The sequence below is a fragment of the Macrobrachium nipponense genome, chromosome 44 (assembly GCF_015104395.2).
Source record: "Macrobrachium nipponense isolate FS-2020 chromosome 44, ASM1510439v2, whole genome shotgun sequence".
In the NCBI taxonomy this organism is placed as follows: Eukaryota; Metazoa; Arthropoda; class Malacostraca; order Decapoda; family Palaemonidae; genus Macrobrachium; species Macrobrachium nipponense.
Window position 1 is genome coordinate 43,741,921 of NC_087221.1, and position 20,314 is coordinate 43,762,234.

At 34.7% G+C, this 20,314-nt stretch overlaps 1 protein-coding gene and 1 long non-coding RNA gene across 2 annotated transcripts; both read left to right on the top strand.

Moving 5' to 3' along the window:
• The first annotated feature begins 1,230 nt into the window (after window positions 1-1,230).
• On the top strand, window positions 1,231-6,606 carry LOC135204252 (uncharacterized). The gene is made up of 4 exons (XM_064234373.1): window positions 1,231-1,387; window positions 4,305-4,352; window positions 4,682-4,769; window positions 5,780-6,606. Exons 1-4 carry the CDS (start codon window positions 1,290-1,292, stop codon window positions 6,182-6,184), a joined length of 639 nt encoding a protein of 212 aa, XP_064090443.1. The 5' UTR covers window positions 1,231-1,289; the 3' UTR covers window positions 6,185-6,606.
• Window positions 6,607-8,278: 1,672 nt separating this feature from the next.
• Window positions 8,279-18,001, top strand: LOC135204253 (uncharacterized). The gene is made up of 3 exons (XR_010312151.1): window positions 8,279-8,461; window positions 10,812-10,903; window positions 11,101-18,001. It is a non-coding gene; the product is annotated as an uncharacterized LOC135204253 (long non-coding RNA).
• The last annotated feature ends 2,313 nt before the right edge of the window (window positions 18,002-20,314 follow it).

Below are 20,314 nucleotides of genomic sequence, written 5' to 3' on the forward strand. Positions count from 1 at the left end.
TCAGACATCGTCAAGGAGCTCCTTGACGATGTCTGAATAAAGACGAAAGCGCTTGGATTTCTGACTATCATTTTCCCGTGGTATCGCCTTTATATATATGTAATATATATATATTATATAGATATCTATATATATATATATATATAAATATATATATATGTGTGTGTGTGTGTGTGTGTGTGTGTGTGTGTGTGTGTGTGTGTGTGTATAACTGAATCACGAAAGTTTGTCCGCTAAGTAAAGGACATTCAGTCGAAAGATCTTGAAGAACTCCATTGTTTATTTTCCCTTCGTGGCTTATACCTTATTTATATATGTGCGTGTGTGTGTCCTTACATTATTGTGTAACAAGGTGAAAAGGCATGGCCCTAACAATAGGAGACCTATATAGATATATATATTTAAATCCACGTATGATAAGAAATAATAATAAAGTAGGGGGTAACAGAGACTTGTAAATAAACAACTACTAAATAATGGAGATCGCAGTAACTCTAGGGACATTAATAGAGATGCAATATGTCTTGATAATTGATTTTGTATATTAGAATATACTTCATAATGATGTCATCTGTATATATTGAGCAGCATATGACGCAGCAGGTTGCTCTCAACAATCAAATATAGCTTTGTAAAGATTACGAATTCTCCGCTTCCTTTCTTAAGTTATCATATGGCGATGCCTTAGTGACGTCACAGAATGCGTTTTGACTTTTATTTACTTACTGTAGGCGTATTTAATGTTCATTAGAAGATTTTAGGGTTTCCAGTGAATTATTTTGAATATTAAAAAGTAAATCAAATCAGTTTGACAAATATAATGACAGTGAGACACAGATATATCTTTCATGTGGATGAATCATGTGCTAGGGAAGACGCTGTTAAAGGTGTCAGCTAGGGTATATCTAACTCTCTTTTTTATGCAATATTTCACCGAAAATATATGATGTTTCAGATTTTAATTGGGTATAATCAGTATAAATAAGATTTAAAAATTTTCTATTATTGTATAAATTAAGGAATTTTGGAAACATCAATTTTATTACAGGCAACTTTTAACGTCATGCCAATCATATGATTACCGTACCTGCCAGCCGTAAGAGAAAATCCTTTTCAAATTCGTATTTAAGCGTCAGTGTCATAAGTTAGCGTAAATATCTATAAAATCTAGTTTATTATTCACTTAAAATACATTTATGAAGTATAAAAGCAATTAAATATATGATTAAATAAAAGAAGACGTGTTTACGTCTCATTCAGCTGTCAGCCTCCGTAAGGCGAACGTAAACATGGGTGTCAGCTGGCTTACTGTATCGGTCGTCACTGTGTTTTGGGGCATTGTGGGCATTCCCTTGCCCCTAATTTTAGGAAGGGGGCCAAACAAGGGGTAAGTATGTATTTGTTTTTAAAATTTTACCTCGTAAAGTATTGTCTAGGGCGAGATATGGTGTCTATTGGACCATCGAAGTTAGGGTCTAAGGTATAGACTTCGTAGGTCTTCTGTCAAGGTTAGGGTAAGTTACCCTAAATTTACCTTAGGGTAAATCGAGTGGTGTTTTTATGTACGAAGTTTTTAAAGTTATTTATAAATATTTTAAACCAAACATTTGAGTATATCTTGGTTTTAACGTGTACTGAGACAAGCCAGGCACTAGGTAGTAATTTAATGCTAGGGTATATAGCTATCTTTGCATAGGTATCTCGTAAGCCACCTTAGGCTAGGTCTGAGATCTAAGATAGGGTAAAAAAACCGCATGGTACAGGGGTGGACCATGTACGATCAATGTGTACAACCCCAAGAAAAGTACATTAGCCTATAACGCGTCCTGACACCGGAGTAGAGGTCCTTAGCTCCGTTTCTCACCAACAACAAGTCGCGTCTGATGCCCATCTCCGATGTCAGGACCTGTTATAATGTACTTTTTTGGGGGTTGTACACATTGATCGTACATGGTCCTCCCCTGTACCATGCGGTTTTTTACCCTAATACCATCAAATATTACAGCAAGCTCTTCCAGAGCATTTCCTAATTCATTAATAATCGTGATTATGAGGAGGGTGGGACGTTTACCCACCAGTTGAGGTCGCAGCAACGCGGGATGAGGCAAGTCTGACATGGTGCCCTAGTTTGGGTTACCTAGGTTACGATCAATAGGCAAGTTGGCATTTCATAATAAACTGCTATGTACCTCTAAGTGAGGCTAGGAAGGTAAGGTCTGGTTAGGACATGGCGTTCTAGGAAAGGTTAAGTTTATGTCGTCCGCAGAACCTGTTCCTGTTGTTCTACACTCACCCCAGCAGAGGTCCTGTCAAATTATACCAAAAAACCAAAATAATCAATATTTGGATTTTTTTATTAACACAATAACAATGCAGTTTACATAGGGGAAACAACCGACTGGACTAACCGAGCCACTTTCTACCGCATTTGAAGCCACCCCTAAAAAAGTACTTTAACACATCCTGACACCGGAGATGGTCATCAGTCATGAGTTGTTGGTGGTGAGAGCAGGAGCTCGAGACCTCTACTCTCCTTTCGAAGTAAGTTTTTTATCCAAAGTTAGAAATTAAGGCCATATTTTAAGATTAAACAGGGGGTAATGAAAAGTCTGGCTCTACGCAGTGCACACTACCTCCATGACACTTTCGAAATTTTAACGTACAGCTGTGAATATTTTGAAGATTGACGCCATCTCAATGTTTGCAGAGTCGCTTGTGTCAACAAACTTCCCATTTCCTGTGCTAAATCCGCAAACCACTTGTACCCATAGACGCTGGGGCACTTTCATCGCAACAATCGTAAACAACTTCCAACCACTACTTTTTTAAGGAAACTACGAATTTTGGTAGAAGAAGAAGAAGAAGCTTGCACTAAATAATTATTTAAATAAATAGTTAAATGGCAGTATAAAGTCATGAATTGCATAAATATTTTTACATATTCATGATTATTTATTTGAAAATATTTGTTGTTGAAAAAGTAACTAGATTCCTGACTCAAATATCAACAGTTTTGCTTGTGAACGTTACCTACGGCGTTCTTCGCGCTCTTCAATTGTTTATCAGTGTTGCTAAGTGGTATGTGTTTACCCTCCAAACTGGGTATAAGACTTACACAAAACCGGGGAAATAAGTGAAATTAGCATATCTATTTGTAGTATATATACATTTTAGAGCAATTTTATCATTATTGCATTACTATGACAACTAGAATTCATGGAAACAATTTGTAAATACATCGGCGTATGTGTGAAGCTCCACTAGATTGGCAACGTCGAGTCATTTGTCATTGTCTGCTCATTTGTACTTCAGAAATATCTGTAATTTTTCTGGGTTAATTTGGTTGCAAAAAAGGGATAATAGACATGAATTAAATAAACATTTTGAAGTAACAAAGTAAAGTTAAACTAAATAATGAGTAAAGTAAACAATTAAGGAAATAAAGCTTTGAACATAAACCATGTACTCGTCTGCTGCCCGTAACTGTGTTTGTGGAATGAGCACTTAGGAACCAGGAACTGCAACGTAGTTCAAGTGCAATTTGGAGTTAATTAAGACCAAAATGTGTATAATTACAATCAAATAAGCATGGTGGAGTTCAGTTGTGATGGCAGTGTGGATAAAACCACCGATTACAAGGTAAAAATGAATTTCAGTTCAAACTATGACCCCGAGAATAAGAAGTTTCATACTTTCACTAATATAAGCAACAAAATGAAGTTTTATTGTGCTGATTACAACTGCAATCTTGAGTAAGATCAATAAACGTTACATATATACGCTAACATCGTTCACATATATAGGCTAACATTGTTCAAATGAGTGCTGGGAAGGCTGGGAAAGATGGTGGCTTGGCTGTGGTTACGAGCGATACCTCACACGGTTGCCGCCATATTGGATTTCAAGACTGCCTTGAAAAGATATTTTACGAAGAGCTCACATGCTTATTTTAGTTATTATGGCGCTTTCATATATCACATTATGTTGATGAAACTTCTATCTTTTGAATGGTATGCTTAAAGATGTAATTGTATTCTTGTTTCACCAATTAAATATAGAGTGAATAAGGCTGAGCCACACGATGATGATGGCTCCACTACGGTGTTTCCCCTAGTTTTCAATACACCCAAAGCATTTAATGTAAGGTTTTCTTAGGATTTTTGACAATTTTTCGTTTTACGATGATTTTTGGCTCACGAACCCCCATCGTAGACCAGGGACTGCGCTTGTTCTTGAATTAATTATTTGACCAACTACAATATTTAAACGATTTCACCATCTTTGACCAGTATTCTGTCTTTCAGGGTCACTCAAGTGGTTTTGGTTATCACGGCAGCGACAGGATGGCTCTTGTAAGTAATTTTTGGGTACATGATTTTATAGTTTTATTAGATCATCTAGACTGAGAATAAAAATTGTTTGTGTAAACTAGGTATACTAAGACTAATGGCCTGTATACTTTAAATTTTGTTCCTCATATATGTATGTCATTCATCAGTGTTGCTTTACCTAGGAATTTTATTAGTAGTGCCCATTTCTTTGGTTTTAAAATGTTGATAAGGGCTGTTTCAAGAACCCCCTCATGATGGAAAGTGCCAAAATGCTTGGCTTTGTAGCCTAAATTTCATAATTCATTTACCTTGCTTAAGGCATTGACTAATTCCACTTCATTTTCCTCTAGTTGGGTGCTGAGCTACCTACATCAGATGAATCCCCTCATAGGGCCACAGTTGCATGCCTCGACAGTTGTGGCGCTGAAGTACTTATGGGTAAGTTGTTTCCAAGATATTAGTTTTACAAATAGTACTGTACAGTGTTTTGTTCTTGCAGAGGTTTGGTCATTAAGGTTAATGAGCTTGCTTTGAAGGAAAAGTATGTTTGTTTAACCGAACCACTGAGCTGATTAACAGCTCTCTTGGGGCTGGCCCAAAGGACAAGATATTTTATCATGGCATCACTTACGTTGCCAAGATAACAAATAAATGGTATGCTCTGCCTCCAGCCATTGCATTTGATGCACATTCATCTCACTCCTGTGATGTAAATTTCTCACTGCCATTTTTCTTTGTAAATTTTAGCCTTCATTTTCTTTCCATCACCCTTGTTTTGCCATTATTGATTTTTCAGTTTTTTTTTTTTTTCATTCAGTACTTCCATTTTTTAAATATTTTGAAATTACTTTGTTACTGAAGTATATTATAATTTGTTTATTGTTGTGGTTACTGTGTTACTGGAGTAATATGATTCCTTGGCTATATGTTACTTTTAAAAATATTTATACTTCACATTTCTTTAGGTTTATAAGTTGTGTATAGCTTATTGTGGAGAACATAACTGCATTTTTTCTATTGTTTTCACAAATGAATGCTATTAGGCTTCAGTTTGTAATTAATATAAAAGCTGCATAATTTTGTGTGGACAATCTCCATTTGATTATATTTCACATATGTTTCATGGTTTTCTAATAATCAGTAAAAGAATTATAATAATTATTACACCTTTTCCAATTTCCTCTTGTTAGAATTAAGCTAATGTGAAGATAACATTTTGATTAGAAGTGTAGTATATATGCATAGCTACATAGATTGTGATAAAATGTTGTAAATTGCTGATAGCACATAAATTTAGCTAAATCATTTTCTATTAACATGTACAAAAAGCAATTTTGTGGTTTTCTGTAGCATTTAAATAGTAACTGCTCATACAGGCTTATAATACTGCATTAGTAATTAACATTTTTTTTTTTTTAAGATTAAGATTTTCTCATTTCTTCTTTCAGGATGGGACCATTGATATTAACGATTTGCCTAATCCAACCACAATCGCGCCTCCGCCAAACACAACCACCCCTCTTGCCGACATAACCACCCCTCTTGCCGTCAATGCTGAATTCGTAATGAACTCTATTGAAACCACAACTGCCTCTTTTGAAGCTACAACCACCCCTATTGAAACCACAACCACCCCTATTGAAACCACAACCACAATCTCACCCAAGGCCATAGAAGTTGTAACCAACCCAATTGATACTGCAACAGACAGCCCAGTTGACAGGACAACCAACAACCTACTTGACACTGGAACCGACTCATTTGACACCACAACCAATGTATTTGACACCTCAACCAACCCGTTTGATACTACAACCAATCCATACGAACCCACAACTGAGGACATTTTCTAAGGGGTGCTTAGGAAACCTTTCAATGCTGCACCAGTATATATTCTGTTTTAATGCACATTGTTACTGAAATTTTAAGTCAAAAGTTGTGCAGTATAAGTTATCCATACTTTAATTTGGTTGTATTTCAGTATTTTCCTAAAAAGGAGTCTGTGAATTTTAATTATACCTGAGTTGTAATCCTTGTAAAGACTCATATGAATGATGTCATTGATAATTTATAAATTATTTGTACCCTTTTGAATTGATGTGTTTTGTTGTGAGATTTAATAGCCATCTTCGCTTTTATGAAGATAGTGATAATTTGAACAAAAGGAGAACTCTTAATTCTAGTAGTATGTTTGTGAGATTTTGTAAAATAGAATGTAGATTCTGAATCTGTTTATGGTTGTGACCAACAGTGCATTAAGTATGCTTCTTCAGAAAGTTGAACAAGTTCAAAAATTTGAAGAATGTGCCTTCTCCCAGTAATTGTAACTGCATTACTATTTTACAGCATCTTTGAATCCATATGATTATTCAAAATAAAGTAGGTCTTGGTGCACAAATCAACACATATCTTCCATTTTTGTAATATTTATATTACTGAGAATTGAACAAATAGGGTTACTGTAAATAAAATGATTAAACATTCCTATTTCTGATGTTCATACTTGTATATTTTTGCTAATACTGTGTCCATAAATTAATCTGGATTATTTTGCTAATGGTATTTAGAAGTTTCATTTTCCTCTCAGTTTTAGTTACTTTGGTATCCATATTTATTAAGTTAATAAATTGCTCTTGTGAGAAGTCTTATGCAAACATAAACCATCATAAATTTAAAAGAAATCGAGATGTTGACTTGTATTGAGAAGAAGTTAAGTAACACCAAATATTTTCTGAGGATTATTGTATAAGGTACTATTGTATGTTACTTGTTTATATGCTGGAATCCAGTTTAAGTAATATCTTTATATCCATGGCCTGCTGCATGGAGACATACATTAAAATTAGTTTTCAACTGGACAACTTTATAACTATACCAGATAGAGATTTATCATTTGACATGCATACTATAGTACAAACAAAGCCTGTGTGATTGATTGATTGATTTATTAATTCTTACTGGCGTCGCAACGACGAGGAAGCCTGTGTGAAGAGTAAAGTCAAGACCATACTGAAGAGGTCAAAAGTCAAATAAGAATCTTCCACTTAAAGGCCACTGTGTTCTACAAACACGTTGGTTTTTTATGTTATTTTTTTTTTTTTGTTTTTTTTTTTTTTTTTTTTTTTTTTATTTTAGACCACCAGAAAGTTCCCCAAGTTGGCTGCAAATGTTTTAATCAAGAGAAAGGTACCTGTGGGCACTGTAGTAGTTCACCCCTGAATACGTGTATCTCAATAATTTTTTAATTGCCACAGGTAAGGGACCTCCAAAATCTTTGTAGTTAGACTAAAAACACTTTTATGAGTTACTGAAAAAAAAAGGTGAATTGAATTCAGTACTTAGTATTTCAGTGGACCAGTGAGGTGTTAAAGTGGACATGTGACAGCTCTTTGAAACTTAACATTGATTAAGCCAGAGTTAATAAAACAGGTGTAAATGATGGGTCTCTGAACAGGTAATACAGCATCTTTGTGCAACGTGTGTTCTATAGGACCATTTTGTGAATTTAAACACAGGATGTTGAGGAGATTGAAGCAGGAATGGAATCGAAGTAAAGATTTGTCTTGAAAAATAGGTTTCACATATGTATTTCTCTTCTCCCTAGTTATCTTCATCCTAATTTCTCCTTTTCCTTAGAAGTAGTTATAGGTCTACACTATAGCAAAGGAAAGAGACAGGAAAATGGATTGATGGTAATTTATTTCTTCCTTGCAGTTGTGTAAGTTATTTTTCTTTCATATAATGCTCTCTCTCTCTCTCTCTCTCTCTCTCTCTCTCTCTCTCTCTCTCTCTCTCTCTCTCTCTCTCTCTCTCTCTCTCTATAGGTATGCAGAACCATTAATTAAGCCTGTCACTACGAAGTTATTTTTGACCAATAGATGTCAGTGTTGACGTTTGTTCTCTCACAGCAGTTTCTTTGCATTCCGAGACTCCTTGTTTGTCCCTCAGCCAATCAGGAGTCTTCTCTTCCATCTGTGTTTGACGGGAATGCTGTGGAAGCCTGTGATTGGCTAGGCTTCCTTAGCTGGAATCTCTTTAAAAGAAAATCAGGATAACGTTGTTCGTGTGTTCCTGTGTGGTCGTTCAGTGCAGTGCTGAATTCTCGTTATTTCTTGTGGAGATTATTCAAGGTAAACTACATTTTTAAGTAGTGTTATGTTGGTGTTGTGCCTGTCTTATATAAACCTCATTCAGTGAAGGGTTATACTTAAACGCAAGTGACAAAGATGTTGGACTAAAGTGTTATAACAGTGTAGGCTTTAACTTTGTGTGTGATGTTGAAAAATGATTTTGATATAAGTGACACGTTAGCTTGGATTTTTGGTAGGTATGTAGCCCTCAAAATTTACCATATTTTGGGACTTCAAGTTTCAGGGCGTCATCTGTGTACATGTAAATTTATTTTTCTATTGCCACAATTGCGTCCCATTGTTTGAGCACTGCTTATATGTTTTAAACTTTTACTGTGTAATTTTCTAGTGTTAAGTTTTTGACCACTACTTACTTTAGAGAAAGTCAAGCCATGGAATGAGATGTAGATTATTTTGCTTTACGAACTGTTCGCAAGTTTAAACTTATATATATATTGGCCCATTTGTAAGTTCGAAGCAGAGCTTTGAAGGCTGTAAGAGAAGTATTAAGTGATGTTTAATGTTTATATCAAATCTTAAACTTTATAGGATTTGTTGAAAACTTAAGCAAGCAGGAAGTGATTTCCAAAAGTTAGACCTAACGCAGACCGGAGGTTTTATATTATATTTTATAAACTTCATTCCACATTGCTACAGGCATCAAAAGTTAAACCAGAGATCCAAAACTTGATTGACTTGAGGTAACTCTTAAGAGAATGCTGCTTTGAAAGACAATTCTGTGTACCTGTTCTATTAAATTCAACGTTACTGGCCTTACTGGCGATAAGTCATGTGTGAGTAGTGTTCATAGTTCAAAGATAAGTCAGGTGTGAGTAGCGTTCGTAGTTCGTTCAACGGATTCTTGTCAATTTAGATTTAAGGTTACTGAAATTAGCGTCATATCTAGGTTATCGAAGCAGTGTCTGTTTAGAATTTAATCCTGTACGACTGCTCTTAAACGCAAAGGCTGTTATCTACGACGTGGTGATTTTTTTTTTTTGGGGGGGGGGTGGTAAATATTTTGTTTAATTTTTTATTTTTCTTATGGAAAGCTTTCATAGTTCAGTGTATAACTTTTAGCGGGGAGGGTTAGATATAGTTTCTAATTTTCCTTATGGAAAGCTTTCATAGGTCGGTGTAAATAATTTATGAATGAAAAGCCTACTTGATTGTAACCTGGTTCACCAATTAAATAGTTTAAATTAAATTCTTTTCATGTTTTTTTAAGTTTCATTCATTCTAGACATAAAGGCAAGTTAGTACTGGGCTTACGGGTTGAAAATTGGGTGGGTTAAACATTTTAAAGTTTAACTTGGGAAATTTTAAGTGAAAGACCACTCCTCTGCCTTGGAGGGATGTCTGTACTTCGGTTATTCAAATGTTTCGGCAGGATTTCTAAGACGTTAACTAAAAGTCGAAGGTAATTTTATAGTTTATTTATGTAGCATTTAGCATTTTTGTCCCAATTCAAAGTATTGTTTTGGTGGTTTAACTATGAAACATTTAAGTCCTTTTGCTTTTTTAAGAATTCTTATTTTTTACTTTATCCGAATCTCTAAATACTCTTTAAATTTTTCAAACTCTTTAATAACTTTGACTCTGATTTCAGTGCAGCCGTAAAATATAAAAGACATTAGTCGGGTAATGCAGCAAATAAGAAAATTCTTATTTGCTGTGAAAATGTTTGACCAGACAAAAGGCTCTCTTCATTTTGCGCTTCTTTAAGTTATGAAATTAAAACCTCGTTACTGTTAACTTAATTTTCGTATATATAATTTAGTTAGCAAATAAGCGTAGCAAGTCAGTTGGGGTTATAAAGTTGGCCGGTAATAGTCACAGGAAAAGGTTATAAATTTGGCTGAGAAAGTCTTAGATTTATCTTATGCTTTATCTTTTAATACTTTTGCCGTAATTATTAATGTAAAGAACCTCAGGGATGTTGGTAATACGCTTTAGTGTCAGGTAAAATATATTTAAAGATGTTCAATCTTATCGTAAAAAAAAAATCAGTTTGGGACTGGAAAAGTTAGCACGAACCTTGTTCAACTTTTGAAGGCCTATAGAAAGAGCTCTTGAAACTGAATAATCTTCAATTTTGTAAAGCTAAATATGCATTTAAGTTCAGTCTCCCAGGGAAAGGCTTTGGATCAAATTTTGGGACATAGCTCAATACCTACTGCGATGTGATAAGAATCTTCGAAATTCAAAATCGCTTCATTTTATGACTTGGAATTCACGTTCTTATACTCCTTCCTTGCTTTTGACGTGTCAAATTGTCCTAGATCCGTTCCGATAATCTGAAAATAATTAGCTATTTCCAGGTGTATATACTAAATATTTTCTCTTCCAGGAAACTTATGTAACATGAAAGTAACAAATGAAACTCACAACATACTTAGTTTCAACATAGTTTATGGACGTTTTAGGAATTGTAATGGAATGGTAAGGTTCTTAAAATATAATTTTCCTTTAATTGGTACCTGTTGGTATGACATAAAAGTTAAATATACGTTAGCCAGTTAAATGTACATAGTAAATATGGAAGGCTAAAAAATGAGCACTTTGTTCAGAATCTACGTGGGGTAAGGTTGGTGACCTTTATAATATTTAATGAGAATATAATTGGTGATGCTTTGCAGATAACCCGACGACTATATGAAGAGGCCAACGGACTTTTGAAGATTTGATTAGTGCTTGGACTATTGGAATATGCTGTGATGTCAACAGTTTACAAAATTTGGAGCTTTTGAAGAATAGCGATCCCATACAACCCTTTTGAAGAATAGGGGTCCCAGTTTGGGCCTTTTGAAGAATACAGATCCACGGACACGGCGGTCGGAGCTCCCGTAGTTCCGCCATGGCCTTACTGTAACCCCAGTGGCTAGCGCGCGCAGCACAACATACCTCTTGCCAGAACATGCCAAGAATCTTTAAATATGCGGATAAGGCGCAAAGCGCCGTTCCGCCACGGCCTTACTGGCAGCACACACAAATCGATCGTCCGCGGATATGTAGTCGCTCCCCTATGAATATAACATTGGTACTGACAATCAAACAAGCAGTTGTTTGCTTATCTTTAGGTTTGTTCACCACTGACAACCAATCATGTTGTTACTTGTTTTCCTCGGCGGTTGTTCTCCACTAAATACCTTTTTAACAATACGGACCCCAGTTTCATCCTTTTGAAGAATAAAGGTCCCAGGTTCGTATGGGACCGCTATTCTTCAAAAGCTCCCAAAATTTTTAGTAGGAAAGTGTCTAAACTTTGAATGGAAAATTCGCTAATCGCACTTGTTTCGATGTAATACAGTAGTAAGGCCTAAAATGTAAATTTTAATTGTAACATACGATTAGGTTGTTAATGAGCTGCAATTCTATGCAGGTGTGAAAGTAATCTCCAGTCTCGAGTTTGACACTAAGATGCCAGTTCGTCACGTGGCAGTACGTCATCACATTACTGTAGTGCGTCTCGTGGCAGTACGTAGTCTCGTGGCAGTACGTCAAATATAGTCGGCCACATGATCAGTTACATGCCCAATTAAATCTTCGTCAGCCCTACACACACAAGCCTTGTAAGTTGTCACCAATTCCAAGCGGTAGAAAATCTAAGCCCAAAAACAATGGCCAGAATTCCCCAAGTTCCTGGAATAGTCATTAAACCACTTCAGTATTGCTGCATTCAGAACCAAGCCGTCACATCGAGTACACTATACCTAAGAGTAAATGTTCTCATTTAGTCTTACACCTTAAAAAATTCTTTAACGTATATTTGGTCTAAAACTCTGCATTCGGTTAAACCCTGAGAAATATTTCCAATTAGTCTTACACCTAACAAAAATTCTTTATTGTATATTTGGTCAAAAACTTACCATTCAGGAAAAACCAACGAAATAGATTCAGTAATTTTAAAACCTTCAATTTTTTTTTTCTTACACTACAAACAATAACTCTAAACACTAGGTCTAAAACTTAACGTTCAGAAAGAATGATTGACATTCAGTAACTATTAAAACTCTCAATTAAACATCCACTTTACATAATTAGGCAAATTCTAAAGTGATTTGGTCAAATTTAGCGGTCAGTACAAGAAACTGCAATGTCACTTTTCAACTTTCAATTGAAACTTAACAGCTCATACATTATTAAAGTAAAAAAAAAAGCTTCTTTAACACAAGCTGGTCCCATTCTAAACTAGTCCCATCTTAAAAAGTCCCATTTTCAAAACTAGTAGGACCTTTGGCATTAAGGTTAAAATCTTAAAATGCAGTAATGTTAATATATCTACACTTAATCGCACACTGAATAGTTACTTTTTATTAAAAGTATTGAAACCTTTACCCTCAATTTATTAATGACTAAAGTTCTTACCTTTTTTAGAAAAAAAGTAATACTGTCATCGCTCCAATTTAAAAAAGTTCTTTTCCAGAACTGACCAGAGTCGACCTGAAAAAAAAAAATTTTTACTCATTAAGGACTGCGAGGCTGACTTAAGTATTAAAGATCTAATAGCCTAGATTAGAAAAAATAAAAAATAAAGTTTACTGGCTAAAATTAGTTTAAAGCCATTGGTTAAAAACCAAAATCACTGGATAAAACCAAGCACCATTAAGTTTAAAACATTTATAAGTCTAGATTAATAAATAATCACTGTTTAAAAATCATTTCACTGGTTAAAAATGCATTTAAGTTTAATTATTCATATTTAACAAAACATTTAAGTTAACCATTGAAGTCTAAAGACCCCTATGTAGATTATTTTAGATTTAAAGTATTTATTAAAACTAATAAAAAATGTAAGCATTAAATACCTAGTTATACAGCATTAAACAAAATCTAAATCTTATTTAAGCTTGAGTATAGCATTTAATATAAATAAAATCAAAACTTTCCTAACATTATATACGGAAAGAAAATACGTGTCGGAAGTATATACTCTGTATAATATCCATTAACTATAAACGTAAAATCAAAGCTTAATATGAACCAATACAAGTCTCGGAAACTAATTAAAATCGGTAAAAATAAACTGCGCTTATAACTACAGCAAATTAAATACGTACCATAATATCGTGCAAATATTTTTCACGTAGTTTAACATTACTTCAAATCGACTTTAATACCATGTTTAATTTTATGGGGCAAAATCTAAAGTATCCAAGGTTATCAAGGAGTTTTGAACACCTCACTTTGGTTTTCAATTATCAATCCTTACATGAAACCATTGAAGTTAAAATGATCAAAAGTAAACCAACGGGAAAACAACCAAGATACTATACCTTCACCTGACTTGATACCCTTGACATCAAAAACTTCTTAATTGACAATTTAGAACTAGCTGCTTTAATCTGAACGTTACTGTACATCGGTCATAAGAAGCTACGTAAATGGAATAGATCTATCTTACCGTTTCAGCAAAGTTAAATTTAAATTTCCGATAATATCAAACATCCCCACAGAGCAAAACCCCTCGGAATAAAAACCAAAACCATCACAAACCTACTTCAAAATACTACTTAATTGGCATATTTAACATGCTACCCATAACAATAAATCACTCAAAACCCTAACCAGTCACCTTCCACCTCTATAGACTGAACACTTAAACACACACGAAACTACAGAGACCGAAATTAAAATGTTGGTGCCTCGTTCTCCCCAAAGTACCGAAGGGCCTCAGGCGACTGTGAAGTCTGCAAAATAGTTACTCGAAACTGGATTGGACCGGTTTTAATTTCAGAATTGTGGACTACATACACCATCTCTTCCACCCTAAGAAAATAGGTGCTCGATCAAGAAACTGTACTGGCCTTATTGGAGATAAGTCTGGTGTGAGTAGTTCGTTCAACGGGTTCTTGTCAATTTATAGATTATCTAAGGTTACTGAATTGGCGTCATATCTAGGTTATCGACGCTGTGTCAGTTTAGAATTTAATCCTGTGTATGGCAGCTGTTAAACCCAAAGGCTATTATCTAGGACTTGGTGAGAATTTTTTTGGGGGGAGGGTTAGATATTGTTTCTAATTTTTCTTAAGGAAAACTTTCATAGTTCAGTGTAAAACATGTATGAATGAAAAGCCTACTTGATTGTAACCAGGTTCACCAATTTAATTGTTCAAATTAAATTCTTTTCGTGGATTTTTAAGTTTCATTCTAGAAATAAAGGCAAGTTGGTACTGGGCTTAAGGGTTAAAAATTGGGTGGGTTAAACATTTTAAAGTTTAACTTGGGAAATTTTAAGTGATAGACCACTCCTCAGTCTTAGAGGGATGTTTGTACGGTTATTCAAATGTTTCGGCAGGTTTTTTAAGACGCATTAACTAAGTCTCAGGCAATTTTATAGTTTTCTTATATAGCATTTAGCGTTTTTGTCCCAATTTCACGAATTGTTTTGGTGATTTTAACAAACATTTAAAAGTACTTTTGCTTTTTTAAGAATTCTTCTTTTTTACGATCTCTGAATCACTAAATACTCTTACATTTTTTTTCGAACTCGCTTTAATAACTTTGAATCTAATTTCAATGTAGTTTTCAATATAAACGACATTATTCAGGTAATGCAGTGTGGTAATGAGGGGATTCTTATTTGCCGTGATATGTTTTACCAGTAACACACTTCATAATTGTTACTTAGAGCTAATAAGTCTAGACAAAAGGCTCTTCGTTTTGTGAGTTTCCGTTGTGGAATTAAAACCTTGTCACTGTAAACTTAATTTTCGTCACATGGCAGTACGTCGTCACATGGCGGCCGTACGTCACATGACGGCAGTACGTAGTCACATGGAGATGAGTGTTTCAAATAAATAGTCAGTCACATGAAGAAGACAGAACATCACAAGAGTATTTTTCTCTTGAAAAGTAAGTTTCCTTTTAGGCATCTTTTCACACGTGGTTTAGATGCACATTCGTGCTATAGGTAAACTTTCCATTAGGGTAACTTAGAAATTAGGGTTTCTCCTCTTTTGGAAGGTAGTTTCGTAATTGAGTCAACTCCGGCCATTTCTGGTGACTGTAGGGAATACACACACTGACAGGTGGAGAGAGGCCGACGAATTTCCAACGAAAAGTTATTTGATTTGCCTTTACGCTTTTGATGTATGTGCTAAATATTTAGCGTAATTTGTACTCTAGTGAAGGAAATATGCGTTAGTATAATTGGTTATTTATTAGGCGTGACTTTTTAGGGTGTATCAGCTTTTTCTAACCTTCCAAAAATGTCTAATACTAACTAACTTCTTTAAAATTTGCCACAGGTGAAGCAGTCGTGCATATTCAGTTTTATTGAATATATGCATAAGTTTTAGTAAATGACATAATTGTTTGCATAGCTTCTTTAATAAAGAAAAGAAAATTGGGTAGAGTGAATGTAGAAAACCTCACCTTAGTGGAGCTTATGTCTTCAGTGTTAAAAGCTACCATATTGATGATTTTCCCTATGCTACCATTTTAAATTAGTATACATTTATTAATGCAAGTCTTAAAATGAATGGTAGGTGTAAAGGACAGGTAAGAACTGAGGAATTGGTGAATATTGAAGTGCTGGCTATAATATAGGGACTTTATTACTAAACAGAAAGTGACTTCACTTATCAGAAGGGTTACTTGATCAGAGAGGGACTTTGTGTACTTGATCAGAGAGAGTTTTTGTGTACTCTATTAGTCCCATGGTTTCCAATACTCTTGGTCCCATTGTTTCTGTTAACTATTAGTCCAATTGTTTCTATTAACTATTAGTCCAATTGTTTCTAATACTCTATTAATATTAATCAATATGGTAATTTCCCGCCTCATTAGAAAAACCTTTTATGTTAACGAATATTCATGGAGGTTTTTAACATGCAATTAAGGACAAAAGGACCAACTAGTCTTTATGAGAATTAATGCATTGAAGATGTTAATAGATTCCCATAAAGATTACTTTGTCATTTTCTATCCAAAAATGAGCAAATGAAGTAGAATGCTTTACATTTCTTTCGTTTCAAAGCCTCAAAAGTTGGGATTCGTAGCACGCAGTGAATCCTTTAAAATCTAGACTAAGTTAGAATTTTCTCCTTTTGGAGATACTAAATTCATTAAGAATAGTTTTTCACAAGTGTCCTATATTCAGTAAGAAAAGTTACTGGTTCACAAATGTCCTCATGGAGGACTTCCTAGGGAGAGGTTTTCTTAGAGACAAATCACTAATTTCTTTCTTAAACATAAGACATTTTTCATTAACACAGGCAATTCACCTCCCTTAGTCTTCATTGGGAAAAACAAAATCAATTTGCACCGAACTCAGTATAAGCATTGTCACACTTAAGTTTGAGTTAGTATATACCTTAATATAGCTTTGCAAAAGTTCAATCATTTACTTTGTACACAGGTATGTGTACGAAGACCAACTAGACTTGTGATAAACTAGTGATTAAACAAATATCAGGAGAGTGCAGATTAAAACCATTTTTGGATAGCTAAAAACATTCTCTTGTGCTGTGCATCTGGAACCGTTAAAATGGATCATATACAGTATTTAAAAGCATTTCACATGGAATGATAAAGATACAACTAACATGTCATATATAATTGTTAATGACCAAGAATCAAAGATGTTCAGATAACTTGGAAAGAGTTCGTTAAGACAAATGGTTTTTCCAATCAAGCGGGAAATTACAAATATTAATATTATTAGACACAATGGGACTAATACTTAATAGAAAAAATGGGACTAAGAGTATTGGAGAGTATTGGAAACCATTTGAATGATAAGAGTACGCAGAATCCCCCTCTGGTCGAGTACGCCGAGTCCCAGTTAATTAACCCTTCTGATAAGTAATAGCCCCCATATTATATAGCCTGCACTTTAATATTCACAAATTCCTCAATTCTTACTATGAACAACCTGTCCTTTACACCTAACATCTCATTTTAAGACTTGCATCAATAAATGTAAAATTTAAAATGGTAGCATAGGGAAAATCATCAATATGGTAGCTTTTAACACTGAAGAAACAAGCTCACCTAAGGTGAGGTTTGCTACATTCACTCTACCCAATTTTTTTTTATTAAAGAAGCTATGCAAACAATTGAGTCATATTTACTAAAACCTATGCATATATGTAATAAAACCGAACATGCTATTTTATTTGACGACTGCTTATCCTGTGGCAAATTTTAAGGAAGTTAGTGCTGCATATATAGTGAAGAAAATATAGAAACTATCATAATCTCCATGCGTCGAATCATGTGACGTACTGTCATGTGACGTACTGTTGTGTGACACTGTCATGTGACGAAAATTAAGTGTACAATAACAAGGTTTTAATTTCACAACTTTTTGAAATTCATTTTCTTCTGTAAATATAGAAAATTGTAACTATAAAATTCAAAATTGCTAGCCTTATCTGTACAATGATACTAGTGGTTTTAGAATCTGTCATTTCATTGTAATTTCATTATAAAGTAATAAATTTTGTAAAGTAACAAAGATTAATCAAGGAGGAAGAGGAAAGTATTCAAGGGCCTAGTAACTTCTGCTTTATCTAGAAGCAAAAGCAAGTCTTAGAGTAAATCTGTTACTAGGTGGGCATGGGGTGGTCCTTGGTGGGCTTTCCTCTCCCTCCTTTTAAATTTAAAATAAATACTAAAAACTACTCACATACGCAATCATGACAAATTTGACGCCATCATCTGAATTTGTAACTATTCCAGATGCACAGAAAAAGAGAATGTAAAGGAATTTTTGTCTTGAGATCCGCCGAGTTTGTAAGACTGACTAGAATTGAACAAACTCCCAAAATCAACTACCGGGTTAAAAAAAAAATTCAGTTTGAGTGTATTTTTTTTCACCAACACTGTAGAACTGTTACCCCTCTCAGTACACCAGTGAGAGAATGGTTAAGCTCTGTACTGCATGAGTGAATAGCAGGTCATATAGACTTGTAAGGATTTTTCTGGGAAATGCTGAAGAGTGTCTCTGGAAGACTTTCTGGTGCTTGCATGACAGAGGTTGAGGTATCCTGCTGGTACCAGGGGAGGAAGGGTTGGGGGGTGTGTGGAGAGATTACTGTATTATGGACGTTGCTTTTAGGGAGAGAACACTGTATATTGCCTTGTATTTTTTTATATTTATAAAAATGAAATTTTTTTTTTTTATAAAATTTTGGTTTTATTAGTTATTTGTAAGTTTATTAAATATTAAATTGTAAGTAAAATTTTCTTTATTTTTTTAGTTATTTGTAAGTTAATAAAAGATTGTTAATTTTTTGCTTTTTATTGTTTTTCTTAACTACCTATACAAAACATACAATAGATGTCATAACAACAAAATTGCTTTGAATAACAGCAAAATTGCATTAAAAAAAAAAAAAATAGAAGATTTTATAAACTCAGTTTAATACATTCTGAGGGGCAAAATAAATCCAATTTTAAATGTTCAATGTTTATTAATTTCAAAGTTTTAAAAAATATTCAAGTATTGACTGACTTCTAAGCACAAACTAATCTCATTGTTTTTGACTAATTTGACAGAGTATTCAACTCAAAATATTTAACTAAATGCAATAAACTTTCAAAAATTAATTGAAAAGTACAAAAATGTTAAAAACATAAGATCAGTCTTTCATGGAATGACAAAGATACTAACAACATGTCAATATCTAACGTCTTTTTTAGAGGTGCTGGCAAGCAGTTAACCCAGGAGAGCATTTTGACGTCTAGGCTGGTAATAAACTTTAAACTTTAATTGACTAGCATTTTCAAGTTACCTTTTTTATACTAAATAAATTTGATAGATTCTTCAAAAGAGACAGTGGGGTCTTTGGCTTGTCATTTAAGGTTTGCTAGAGCTTGTCCCAGAAAATTCATAGCATTACGCACAAACTAGAGTGAAAATAATGTAGAATTTTTACATATGGCTGCCATTGTCCAAACTTTTCAAATATAGAAGTGTGAAGATTCTTTGGCCCCGTCCACACGGCCGAGCTTTGCTCGACGAACTTTGTTCGATGTGACGTCAGAAGTGGAGAAACCGCGGCAAAGTTCTGACTTTTCTCGCGGTTTCTCCGCTTCTGACGTCACATCGGACAAAGTTCGTTGACCAAAGCTCGACCGTGTGGACGGGGCCTAAAGGCCTGTCCACACGATCGGGCCTGATCGGCGGAATTCCCCTCCAACGGGCACACTTGACGAGCAAACCGTCAAATTGCCCGATGGGTCTTGTAGCAAAATCACCATGGTGGTGCCCGATGGCTTGAGCTTCGACCCTGGCAGACGTACGTTAACCATATACATTTCTTTTACCGAGCCATTCTTTGTACCATATTCTCTTCTTTTTCATCACACAAAGCAATTATCATGCTACACTATCTTCTTCTTTGCGGTAGGCACCATGTTTATCGTCTGACACGCCCACCTCTCCATCGCCTCACCCGTGTGGACAACATTCACGCATAAGTCCGCCAGAATTTGCCCGTCAACACTGGAGCACGCCGATCAGGCCCGGTCGTGTGGACAGGCCTTTAGATTATGCATTGTATGAGTGTTCAGCTTTCAAATGACACCAGAAAGAGCATTTTGGCATGAACTTAATAAATGGCTTAAAGTGAATACTGCATTGCTTATCAGAGCCTCTGCCTTGTAATAGAACTCAAAGGCCTAAAAACTGAAAGATAATGCAGCACGTTAAATCACCTCGAGTACATATGATCCTTGAAAGACCTGTCCTACGTCATCTTTTCGGACTTCACTACGTATTGATGATGATAGTTAATTTTCAAAGTCTGCATGAACACACGATATTCCGAAGGCATGAATTCTAAAGTTAAAACAAATAACATGGCTAATGTTTGATATCATCTTGGAATGACTAAGGATTAA

Coding starts and splice junctions, on each gene's coding strand:
- LOC135204252 (XM_064234373.1), top strand. CDS start 1,290: ATGGGTGTCAGCTGGCTTACTGTATCGGTCGTCACTGTGTTTTGGGGC. Junction 1,388..4,304: donor GGAAGGGGGCCAAACAAGGG/GTAAGTATGTAT, acceptor TCTGTCTTTCAG/GGTCACTCAAGTGGTTTTGG. Junction 4,353..4,681: donor GCAGCGACAGGATGGCTCTT/GTAAGTAATTTT, acceptor ATTTTCCTCTAG/TTGGGTGCTGAGCTACCTAC.